General features: G+C 38.9%; 1 protein-coding gene and 1 pseudogene across 1 annotated transcript in view; both read right to left on the reverse strand.

The window, feature by feature from the left end:
• Positions 1 to 5,819, reverse strand: part of ME1 (malic enzyme 1) — a 170,037-nt gene extending 164,218 nt beyond the window's left edge. The window contains exon 1 of the mRNA XM_032484526.1: positions 5,396 to 5,819. Coding sequence (XP_032340417.1) covers positions 5,396 to 5,473 — 78 coding nt within the window. The 5' untranslated portion in view covers positions 5,474 to 5,819. The remainder of the gene's footprint in view (positions 1 to 5,395) is intronic.
• A 283-nt stretch (positions 5,820 to 6,102) lies between these two features.
• LOC116665545 lies at positions 6,103 to 10,483 on the reverse strand (annotated as a pseudogene).
• Between the last annotated feature and the right edge of the window lie 2,708 nt (positions 10,484 to 13,191).

Consider the following 13,191-nt stretch of genomic DNA (forward strand, 5'->3'; position numbering starts at 1 on the left):
ACAATGAAAATATGTATGTTCGTGTATAACTGAAAAATTGTGCTCTACACTGGAAATTGACACAACATTGTAAACTGACTATAACTCAATAAAAATAAAAAACAGAAAACTTAAAAAAAGTGTACTGTATTACATACATCAAGCTAAAGAAAGGTAACAACATATTATCCATAAAATATTTCAAATACCACTTTGAATCAGTTTTACCAATACACTTTATATTTAGGCCCCCATGTCTAAGAAAATTTCTTAATAATTTAGGTTAGAAACATTCCCAAATTAGTTCTACTGAATTTTAACATATCTGATGATTGATTCTGGACCCATATACTGTCAACAAGTTTGCTGAGTTGGCTCAGTAAGATAAAATAAATAATGATGTTATGAGTAGGCCATATCAGGCCACCTGGAGTCTGTAACAGTATTGGGTCATGTCAGTTTTGAAAACCATTGGAAAACAGTCCAAATACTTGTTCTGTCAGAATAACTGATTACTTTCAAAGTCAAACATATTAAAGTAAAGGCTGGTTTCACACCACTGGAAGTTTTAAATTTCCCTTCTTTGCAACTCACCGCTCTTATCCCAGTAATTTTTACTACCCAGGGCATACCTCTACTTTTCTCAAATAAGCCATAGACTTTCATACTTCTACGTCTTTACACATTGTGAGCAGAGTCCCAAGAAGCAAAAAGCTTTCCTTGTTGTTTTCCTTTGCAGAGCTATCTTTAACCCACATCTAGCATTCTGTGAAAATCCATGATAGGTTGCAAAGGTCACGTGGTATCAGCCAAGCTCACTTATATGCATCTCAGAGTAAAATGTAAATCTGCCTCTTCCAGAAAGATATATTTTTGTTTTTTTACTATGAAATTCATAAATTTAATAGACAACACAATCATGTTTGATTTGATATAAATCAAAAATTCGAGAGATGGGGTAACAATTACACTTTAAAAAAGTACTTTATAATTGTTCTAGCTATGAGTTCAGACTACATAAAAGTACTATCATATTAATAGCTATAGTAACAAAAAAACCTGTTTTTATAATATATAGTTTAGAAAAATTAATATACACTCTTTAATATCTAAGTAGAGAGGTAAAACATAAATATTACAATGGAATATAAGTACATTCACAGGACTCATTCATGGCTATGTCCTCTGCACCCAGAATATTACCTAGCATACAGTAGGTTCTGAATAAATATTTGTTAAATTTTAAAAGAGATAAATAACTAAAATTATCACTCTCTTTTACAAGGACAGTAACTGAAGCTAGTTAAGAAAATCTCACTTGAAATCTCACAACTGCTAATGAAAAGAATTGCAGCTTAGGCTCATTTCTTCTAGACACAAAGTCTTAGAAGGTTCGTTCCATTATTTTGCATTTTCCAAAATTAGAAGGAAATCAGAACACAAAATGAAAAATTTCAAACCTATTCCTCTCTTCAATATTTTCTGTATGCCATATCTTCTGGGGCCCTATCACCAGTTCTCAAAATCAAGTTCATCTTTCTACTCATTAAGGCACAACATGTTCTGGTTTGGTGCTGTCCTATATTACCAATGCAACAAACAAACATGGAGGCATATGGCTGTACATCTTCATTACAATGGCTTTCCCATCAGTGGGATTCCATGTTAAATGATGTATATCAGTTGCTCATATTACTGAGGGAACTCCAGAGAACTGTATGTACTGACAAAAGTTTTTGAATAATTCATTCTAGTATAATTTACACTGAAGAAAAAAGAGGAGGTTTAAGGTAACTTTCCTTCATCATCACCCTTGTTTCCTTTTTTCCCTACAACACATTCAGCTAGGTCTTGACCTATCAAGACAAACGTCTACAAATGCACTTGCCCAGAAGCTCATTTTTCAGATTTAAAAGTTAATCATGCTCACCAAAACTGACTTAGATAAAACACCATCACTATCTGAAACTGGATCTAACTGCCTTAAATGTTGAAGAGTGGTATCTTTGAGAGATTTACTTGTAGGTCACAATATCACTTAATCTTAAAGATACAGAAACCATGTAAACTCAACTGAATTATGATAGACGTATCAATTAGGGTTTACTGACATTGCACAGAGAAATACAGCAAACCAGTAAGTTGAAAAATAAAGAATTAAGTGTGATTACTTTTATTGTGTGTAGAATTTTAATTTTGATGAATAAAACATTATTATTTTAATGATTATTGAAAATTTCTAAGAAAATTTGAAACACAACTCATCAGAATCAGAAGGTATCTATGAAGATCATAAACATTAAATTAAATAAGCATCTGTAATGAAGGCAAAGATAAGCGCCTGAAAAGTAGTTTGAACTGTGAACAGGAAGATACTGAACCTCCTAAGTGTGAGGCAGAAATGCTTCTCCAAATGCTATGATGATATCCTACCTGGAATGATGCAAACTTGAGTATACAAATAGTAAGAACCATACATGAATTACTACCAATAAAGAAAGATCCTATTTCTCTAAGGTTTTCAAAATTCTCTATTTTTTTTAATTCAGATCACATCTACTGTTAACTTTGATATTTACTAAGACTGAGTACCTCCCAAAGGTTATCCAAAAAATAATTAAAATTTCATGGGATGGTCAGGTTTAAACCAAATTCCAACTTTTCTGACTACACTCCATTATACAATACAAGGGTTTATGGAGTCAGCTGAACTTCAGATTTCATTGTGAGTCAGGAAATTACACTAAAGATGATAAATGTCTTAGAACAATGCCCAAACTACCATTTGAAAAGCTACCTGCTTCAAAAGCTGAGTACTGCTTGGAAATCAAAGAAATTTTTTAAAAATATGGTTCATTCTTTAATTAAACATTTATTTAATGTCCGCTGAGCAAAATTCCGTACTAAGGATTATGATCCCCACCCTAAGACAATCAAGATCAACTAAGAAAAAAAAATACAATGCAGTAAATATAGAATAACATGGTACAACTGATTACACAAAAAAGAGGTGTTCAATAATGCTAATAGGACCGATAATTAGGAAAGTCTTCCCCCAGGAGATCATTAAATCAATTAATGACATTTTAATTGTAGGAATTACACAGAGATAAAAGGAAAGTATTAAGAGATTCAGCAAATATATTTTAAAAGGAAGGCTAAGGTGGTAAACTAATGAGATAAATTTGGAGAAGACAGTAAACCTAATTAGCAGATTGATTTTACATTCAACATAACAGGAAACGACATCCTAAAAACACTTGGATAACAGAAGAGTAACAGGAAGAAAACGCTAATTGATGAAGGTATTTCTCTCATACCCACATGTAAGACAGACTAGAATACTGAAAACCAGAAAAGCTGTTGCAATTACCAAAAAGGTGAGGCAATGAAGATGTGTGGGACTGTAAGTGAAGAAGGCTTAGGGTAGCCAGGTGACAGACTGGACTGTTTTAGGGCGTAAGATCTACTAATGATTTCTTTGCAGCCAAGGTTATCACAAAAATCAGTAAAAATTCCTGGGCTACTGGAAAATTTAAAGGCCCAGAGGTCTTCAGAATAGAGCCTATCAAGATCCCACTGCTATGGTTTCAGTGGTACAAATGAGGACATCCTGTTACTTCCATGAGGTACCACACAACCGTCTCAGAACTAACAAGAGTCAAGTTTATTCCAGTGATCACCCCCAAGTTGGTGAACCAGATTTTAAATCCAATTTGACACTATGCAGACAGTAAAGTTCAATTACAAATTCAAAAAACATGTTCTTAACACGTTACTGATTCACCTTAATGTCCTTGATGGAAGATCTCTGTGATATTATTACTCTTAAGTAGAAATTAATCCTTACTCATGAATGGGAGTTAAAAGGATTTCAATATCATAAATTCTTGATGTAGACAGTAATGGCATAATTGCTTTTGCTCAGGGACTGCCTATTTCATCTACCCACTTGAAACAGACATTCTTGCCCCTGACTTGAGGAAATTCAAACAGGTTATACCACTCACGTGGTTCTTCTTAAGTGGCAACCCATTATTTGGTCATAAATTACAGCAGGCAGGTACACAAAAAAGTCATAAATTGTTTTGTCACATCAAATTTTCCCTTTTTCCTACTGAAAATAGGCCCCAATCTGCAGAATAATAAAAAGGAGGAAAGAAAATCAAACTAGCAATTAAATTCATTTTGAAGAAAAAAATAAATATTTAAAATTTCATAATGCTTTATGACCACAAATACTAAATAATCATAGAAAGGTAAAAATTGCCTGTCGCCACAAAAATCAAAAAGAACTCGCAGTAGCTATAATTTATACAATAAAACAAATCACAAGTCTTCAAGTCATTAATAATGATCAACAAATCACTGGCACCATGGTGGGGGAGGCCGGTGCTGAGGTCTAGTTCTTAATGCAAAAAGGTATCTAGTAAAGAGACCCAAAGCGACTCAACAGGCCTCTGTGCTGACTGATGGCATTTTCCATGTACTCAATAAAAAGGAATCGTCAGAAGCACACACTTACACAAAAGGAACAGTCAATCCAGACACAAACCTGGCTATAAAATAAGTGTGACTACTAAGTATCTAGAGAAGCAAATTTATCAATTCCAAAGTGTTTTTCAATTGAAAGAACTCTTAGGTATACCTACACTACATTATCAGTGAAGAAAAACGAAATGTTACCAGGATCTGAAGAAGGGCCTGTTGAACAGTGCACTAAAATTCCCCTTTTAATAAAAAGTGGTCTATTTAAAAAAAAAATTTTTTTTTAATTTCCCAAAGGCCAGATTCAAAAAAAAAATAGTAATGGCTTCATCCACAGAGCCATATCTGGGACAGGGATTTTGCACCAGGTCATGCGGTGCCCAAGGCAGAAGCCACCCACCACGAATTCCCAGCCTCTTAACCTCCAGAAACCAAGAGGCCCCACTTCTAGGTTGTTCATGGGATCCAAGACTCTGAACACGTTTCTGTGCAGGCTGGACCAGGAGGGCCACCTCTCTCCACAGCAGCCTCCTATGGTCGCCACACTGAGTGGACCCAGTACGTGGGAGGCACATTGAGGCTGAGCGGGCAGGCCACCTGCTACCTTCACAAAAAACATTCCATTCATGCGCTTTGCTGACCCTACCTTCCTTAGCTTGGCTCTTGCCTTTGGAGAAGAGAAGCCGCGAAGCGTTTAAACAAGTTCCCTCTCCATGGTTCCCCAAACGGGATGCCAAGGCACAGCACCGCCCTCCCATCGCGCTGCCGGGTACCGACGCGCCCGGCCCGCACCGAGGCTCGGGGGGCACCCCGGAGGCCGCCCTGCTCGCCCGGCTGCTGACGGGGCAGCGTCCCGGGAGGGCGGGAGGGCCTGCCTGCCGGTGACCGTGACCGGGGTTGGGGGGGGGGGGGGTGCGGGCGGGCTTACCTTGTTGAGGTGGGGGCTCCGCGTCACGGCGTAGCCGCGCAGCTGGGTATAGCGGCGGCGGGGGGCTTGGGGCTCCATGGCGGGCGGCGCGCGGGGACGGCGGGGTCGGGGCAGGCCGGGCCGCGCGGCCGATGCTTTCGGGGCGCCTGAGCTGACTGCGCCGGCGGCGGCGCGGGGAAAGGGCCGGCGGCCGGGGGCGGGCGTGAGTGGCGAGATGGGGTGGACGCGGCGGGAGGAGCCGGCAAGAAGCCGGTGTCCCTGGCCGGGCGGCCTGCGAGAAGCGCTGAGTCATGGTAGGAGATCAGGCGAGCGGTGAGCAAGAAGGAGGAGGAGGTGGAGGAGGAGGAAGAGCGAGGCCGGGCCGACACCGTTCCTTACACGCCTCGCCATCGGTTTACAACCACAGCTGGCCCAGCCCCTCCCTGCGTGGGACGTGGCTTGGTATTGTGCACGCAGTCCTCTTTGCTCCGGAGACCCAAGTGGGGAGCAAGGTCAGGCTCCCCCGCTCAGCCCGCAGGCACCATCATCCCTGGCCAAGGTGGCCCCTCAGCCCCACCCGCAGGGAGGTAGAGAGGGTGGGAAACGGCGAGCTTAGGGCAGAGGGGCTGAGGCACGGAGGGGGACCTGGGGGATGTTTGCAGTAGACCTCAACTGACTGATGAGAGTCAGACTTCATCTTGCCCTTCCTATCAGTTCTTCAAAACGCTCTATCCACTGCCCTGGATGCCAGCCAGGTCCGGGGGCCTGAGGAAACCAACCTTGACCCAGAAAGCCCAGGCCCGTGAAGAACTGGGGAAAAGGCAAGAGAGGAGAGTGCGGGCCTCAGGGCCACGGATCCGCAGGAATCCCTGTAGATCATCCATGGGAATTTTATTTTAACACCCCCTGAAAGACAGGGCCCAATGAACAGCCACATTTATTTTGTATATGTTAACAGTTCTAGAAGCCGGGGTGTTGAAGAATCTCTCTCCCTCTCTCTAATGATGGTTAATTCAATCTTTAAAAGCTTCAATTTCTTCTTTGGTAAAACGAAAAGGTCAGAATAAATAATCTCCTAGTTCTGAAATTCTGTTATTATTGATATTTATACTTGAAGTTTCAAGGAATGGAGGAGCAGTCATACCCCAGCCAGAAAGAGTATCTAACACTACGCCAAACACTAAGGGCTTTCTGTGCCCCAGCTTCCTTTGCAGGCGATAGGATGGCTAGTTTCTGCCCTCTTCCTACCTAATGATATTAGAAAAGATAGTGCTTGGAATTGAGGACTTGATTTGATATATCCATAAACTAGACACATTCAGTACAGTGTTTTATTTCTAATTATATTACTTTTCCTTATCAGAAATATTTACTACAGTCTTGTTTTTTAGCCACACCTATATCCAGAAACCTCTTAATCCTGGTGTTTAAATTATCTAGAATCAGTTCTTTTAATAGAGAACACTGTATTTGCATTAGAGTTCTTTAAAGAGTCCTTGCATGTAAGTAACACTTTTCACTGTGAATTCTATAATCCATAAATAATTAACCCCACAACATCCGAGAAGAAGGTATACTTTACAAAACTCACTCTTTTGAATTAACTGAGGCACACTGCAATTAAGAGTGTTTTATCCAAGACAAAAACAGTTTAACAACAGGCCTAGAAACAAAACACAAGATGCTGAAGAAGAAACAAAAATGTTAGTACAACAGAACCTTATTAGAATACAGCTCTTATTATGTGAATTCAGACATATTATTTGTCTATTCCTGTTTCTGTCATAAAATATTTATAGATAGAAAAGCTGATGTAAATACAGGGAGTAGCCTAAAAAGAGTGTGTGGGCTCTTCCCTCAAGGCATCATTACAAAGAGATTATAAGATCCTGCCAATGTAGGTAAAGTTCACATCTCTCTTCCATATGGTTACTTCTCATGAAAAGAGCTCCAGTCCTCTTGAATGAATATATTTTGTATATTCGGGTGCAGCTCCAAGAGTGCCGGAAAGAACCTATTTTCCCCACATAAATGTTAGTGAGAACACCAGCTTTTTCAATCCTTTTTAAAGGTTTGTGAGGTTAGGTTTTACTGCAAAAAACCAAAAACGTGTAAGAACAAATACACTGGAATACAACTTTTGAGGGGGGTAGGGATACAGCTCAGTGGTGAAAAAAAGGTATGCTTAGCATGCATGAGGTCCTGGGTTCAACCCCAATTACCTCCGTTTAAAAAAAAATAGAAAAAAAAACTTTTGCTATAATTTTCCTTGTAAGAAACTACAGTCTTACAATCATTCTACACACAATGGATGTTAAGAATGGGTGTGACAAACGAAGGAACCAGGATGTGTAGATTTCTGTCACACAGTGAGAATACTCTATCAAAATCAATTTTTCTTGCCCAAGTTTAATGCACAATTAGCTTTAATAATATTAAAATATGATTTTAGCATTCCTATCTAATGTCATTGAGATTTCAAGTAGAGAAAATTCAGGAAATACCTCATAGCACATATAACATTTCAAATTTAACTTTCATGAGAAGAATGATGATGTAATAGAAAAAAGATGTAGCTATGTGATGGTTTGTGGTATGAAGTAAATGATCCTGTATTTCTTCACACAAAAACACATTACTGCTATGGAAAATAAGTTTCGATTTTTTTTTTAAGTTGAAAAATCTTACTATGCCTGGTTCTTCGTACATTTCTGTATGAAGGAAAGACCTTTGACTTCTGGGGGTTCTAATTTGAGAATTCCAGTGTTCAGTATAGTAGAGAGGAGAAAGTTTGTACGAGTGGCCAACCTAAAAGTTCAGAATCAAAATCTGAATCCTTGGAGTGGCCAGCCCCAGGGTAATTGCCAACCTTGGAGACTTGACTTTCCCCCTGCACATTGCAGTGAGGATATAGCTTAAATGAGCACTTGTGTGGTAGAGGCCCAGACTTTACCTCTACCACCTTAGGTTGTCAGCCAGGACTCTAACAAGATGACATGTTAACAAAAGAAAAACATGTATTAACGCATGCAGTACACATCACGCAGGAGAAACCTAAGACGAAGAGTGGCTCAAAGCACAGCTTAGAACTGCAGTGTATGAAGCATCTTCAACATAGAGCAATACATTTGTAGAGAAATGACAGGACGAAGGTAGCAGCTTTAAGCTTCTAAGGGTGGCAAACCACAGAAAGATAAATACATGGCAAGGAATGGAATGAGGTTTGTCTGCAGATTCCTTTGGTCCTCAGAGATATGTATTCTGGGCTGACATATCCTGGCTTTATACCTGACTTTTAATAAGCCTGATGAACCAAACTGTAAGTTACTGGTACTTGAGTATTGTAGTAACAGGTGAAATGGTATGAGTCATTTCATTAGAATGCTTTAAAGAGATGTACCCTTATTTTATTGTATTCTTTAAGCAAAAGTTTATGCCAAAGCCCTATCCTCTAGAGGACCCTACAGAATGTCTAGAGCTCTATAAGGCATAATTTTTTTAAGAAAGCAATATTCCTCTTTATTAACCCTTAAAAGCATTAGCCCTACTATTAGGAACAGTGTAATACCACTGAATTCTTATTTTGTGTCAGTCATTAAGTATGTGAATACATATGATGAAACACAGTTACTGCATGGTGACTTAGTCTATGGATTTATTCCAAAATTACTAAGTCTCGACATGCATAAATCATTTATATCTTAACTGTTCATTTATACCTGAACAAATTTGCATTAAGCATACTAATAATTTTCAAATGATGTAATGAAAAAATGCTGCTTGCAGTATTTTTATTTGGCTAAACTGCATTTGGGAAAAAGAAGCTAGCTGTTTCACTTATTTCAATATTAGTATATTCTGGATCATATTCTACAGAGATAGAAATTTAAAAGATCACAAATTTCCTACAAGGAGGTATTATTTAGTCTATGTCATTGGTATGTATTTGCAAAACATTTTAAGACTGCAAACATTAGAAGTTTCAAGATGGGGCACTGGAAAAGGTTTACGCTCTACTACACTGACGCAGGGTACTTCTCCAGAAGCCTTCATTATGATGTCAATCAAGTGGAGGTGGGAATTTTCAATGAACTTGATATTCATCGTTCCCTGGTGACATGAACTGTGCATCTTGCTTTCATAGGTTTTTAAGGTGACATTGACTGGAGTTACCAATGTTTTTAGCTTTTCTGCAGTAGGAGAACCAACTATTAGGGCAACTTAAGGATAGTAATCTCCATGGCACTGGAGAATAGAAATATCTCCGTTAGCACCACTGATGGGCCCCCCTGGAATCAGAGCCCCCATTGGAAGTCAGCAACTGTACCTAGTAAAACCTGCCAGTTTCTGCTGTGTGGTAACAGCAATGCATAAAGCTCCTTCCTGAAAAAAACCTCCCAAAATAATAGTGTTAAAAGGAAAAATGTTCACCTCTGCTCTATTAACATTTTTACATTTTCTGATGCTTGCTTAATTCCAGGTTTATCCTCTTGTGAACCTGGCCAAAGCCCAGTTAATACCAAACCGACAACGCGTAGCGAACGCGTAGCGATGTTCACACTTACTGTATCAGGCATTAACTGACACGAGAGGGTAATGATATTTGATACGTGAATTTCCGGTACCTGTAAAGGCCTCTTGCACATCCATGGCCTATGTCCCCCAGTCCATGAAGGAAAATCACGGCAGCGGTGGCCTTTCCCGGGCGAGCAGGGCCGGACGCCGGGCGGACATGTTGGAAGCTGAGAAGAGGGCGTGGATTAGGCCAGTGCTTTTCAGCCTTTATCCTGTATTAGAATCACCTGGAGAGCTGCAAAAACACTCTGGATTGGGCCAAAGTTGTTGATTTAATTGGTCTGGGTTATAGCTTTCGCACAAGGAGTTTGTGCAGCAAGGCCCCCAGATGATTCTAATTTACAGCCAAATTAGAATTCTGGACCAACGGTCTAGAATAATGGTTCTCACGCTTTTGCTTGCATCAGAATCAGTGCGAAGGCTTGTTGAAGCAGGCGCCACCCCCAGAGTCTCAGATTCTTTAAGTCTGAGGTGGAGCTCCGCAATTTGCAGGTCTAATAAGTTCTCAGGTGAGGCTATTGATGATGGCACCATGACCGCATTTTGAGAAATGCTGGTCTAGAGCAGCACTATCCAACTGAAATGGAATGTGAGCCATGTGTATAAAGTTTTCCAAGGAGCCACATTTTTTTAAAACTAAAAAGAAACAGGTGAAACTTATTTTGATAATGTCTTTAACCTAATATTATATCCACAATATTAGTATGACTGTATGTTGTCAATATAAAAATTATTAATCAGATGTTTTACTTTTTTCTTTTGTACTAAGTCTTTGAACACTAACGTGTATTTTATACACACAGCACATTTCAATTTTGACACCAAATTTTTATCAGAAGTACTTGTTCTGTACTTAGATTTTATAAAATTTACAGCTGAAATAGGAGATTCGTATACCCAAGTTGTTGCCAACATACTTAAAAGTTCATTAATAACTAAACTGAGTTTTATATTTAAATTAAAGTCGAATAAATTTCTTTTTCCTACTTGAAAAATTTAAGACTGTTTGATCTACTAAAGGTTGATCATTGACATTACCTGTTTCTACCTGTTTGTATAGGCAATTTCCATATTGTTAATGGATTGTGTTCCTAAAGTTCCTATGTAAGTCAATGATTTAGAAATCAGGTTGCATTTTTTCATATAAATAATTCAAAAAATGTTTCCAGGGTAGCATTTAAAGCATTAACACATAATGGCTGAAATATTGTGCAAAGAACGAACGAATACTTCCCTGAAGTTTTTAAAAAATAAAATGTTTCTGGATAAAATGTCTGACAAGTTCCAGTTCAGTATTCCACGAGTAGAATTGTTCTGTATGTCCTTGGGAAATGAAAGAGCAATATAAAGAATATTTCCCAGTAGGTACGAATTACTTCACTTGCTTTAAAAGGTAGAATCAACTACAGTCACATTTGGCTTTAAATAACAATTGTTTTCACCTCACTGCATAAATAAAGGACATTCATACAACCTGTGCATTAAAAAAAAATCACAGGAATATTTCCAAATGCAAGATACAGTTCAGAATTACTATACTAGAAACAAAAACAAGACTGAGTTGTAAATTTAAGTCCTCTGCTCAAATTCTCCAGTGGCTTCCATCTCACTCATAGTAGAAGTCAGAGTCATTGAATGACCTACGAGGTCCGGTACTATCTGCCCCATCCCCTTAGCTCTGTGGCTTTGTTATCTTTATCTTACCCTCCTCTCTCACTCTGTTCCAACAGCCTCTAACTGTCTTACTTTTCTCCAAGTAGGATAGGCACATTCCTGCCTCGTGCCTTTGCTCTTGCTGTTCCCTCTAACTGGAAAGCTCTTCCGCCAAATGTCTGCATGGCTTCCTCAATCCTTCCAAGCCTTTGTCCAAATGTCTTTTTTTCAGCTGGAGCTTTCACCGAGTGTTCCACGGAAGACAGCAATCACTGTTCTTCCTTCTCCTACCTTCCTTACCTCTGTCCTTCTTCCTTAATTTTTCTCTGTGTAACTTTTCACATTTAAATATAATATACAGGGTAAGTCAATAAAGTATCCATTCACGAATAGCATGTATTGTATTACTTAAAACCTAAAATTACATCTATTGTGAAAAAGATCAGGTTCAATGATTTTTGTGATTTGATTTCACTGAATTAAAGGTTTTAATGCTTCCTGAAATTTTCTTTTTATCAGTTAATCTAGATAAAAACCAACTCTCACCATTCTTATGAATAAATCTACATCATTGCTTCCAAGTCCTTTTTAGTATAGCAACTCTGCCATTTATTGGTGTGACTTTTTTACATTCAATATATTTAAACTAAAACAAAAAACAAAAACACTTAGGTAGTTTAGATAGAAATGAGCACTGTGCAGGGGGAGAGGAAGGGGAAAGGAACAATCCAGAACACAAAGAACCTGAGCTGTCAATTAACCAGAGCACAAGGAACCTGAGTTGTCAATCAATCAATCAATCAATCAATCAATTAACCAATCACAAATCAAGGATATAAAAACAGGAAAAACAAGGGAATGGCGCCATTTTTCCTCTCCTGGATTGGCCCACTCCCAATTCTCGGGAGTGCACTATCTTTTACTTCTTTTACTTCACTAATAAAAATCTTGCTTAGATCACGCTTCCTGTCTCTCATCAAAAATCTTTTTTTTTGGGTGATTAAGAACTGAGGTAATCCTTATTTCCCTTTTCCCGGTAACAACTTCACCCATTTCTCCCACCTCCCAACCTACCACCTCTGACAACCACCAATCTGCTCTTTGAACCTATGAGCTTGGTTTTATTTATTTATGGATTTGACATATAAGAGAGATCATATATTATTGTATGATTGTCTTTTGTGTCTGACTTATTTCACTTAGCATAACCACCTCAAAGTCCACCCAGGTTGTTGCAAATGGCAAGATTTCCTTTGTGGGTTTTTTTTGCCTGAATAGTATTCCATTGTATGCGTGGGGTCCACGGATATCTGGCAGATTCCTGCTCCAAGGCCCTTCAAGCATCCAGTTGCTGCTTTAAAGATACTAAAGAACATTCTTTTCTTAATACCTACCTGCCTTAGCTGAACTAACTACTCCAGACAATGATCAACTTTATAATGACCAGAAGCCTAGCCACCAATGACCAGTCACAACCCCCTACCCAAATCCCTAGCCCTACCCTTTCACAAACCCCCCATTCCCTGCTACCTCAGCATCAACCAGAGAATTGTGCACAAGCCAATCACGCACCTGCAACCCTCTTTGTG

Source organism: Camelus ferus, chromosome 8 (genome assembly GCF_009834535.1).
Source record: "Camelus ferus isolate YT-003-E chromosome 8, BCGSAC_Cfer_1.0, whole genome shotgun sequence".
Lineage (NCBI taxonomy): Eukaryota > Metazoa > Chordata > Mammalia > Artiodactyla > Camelidae > Camelus > Camelus ferus.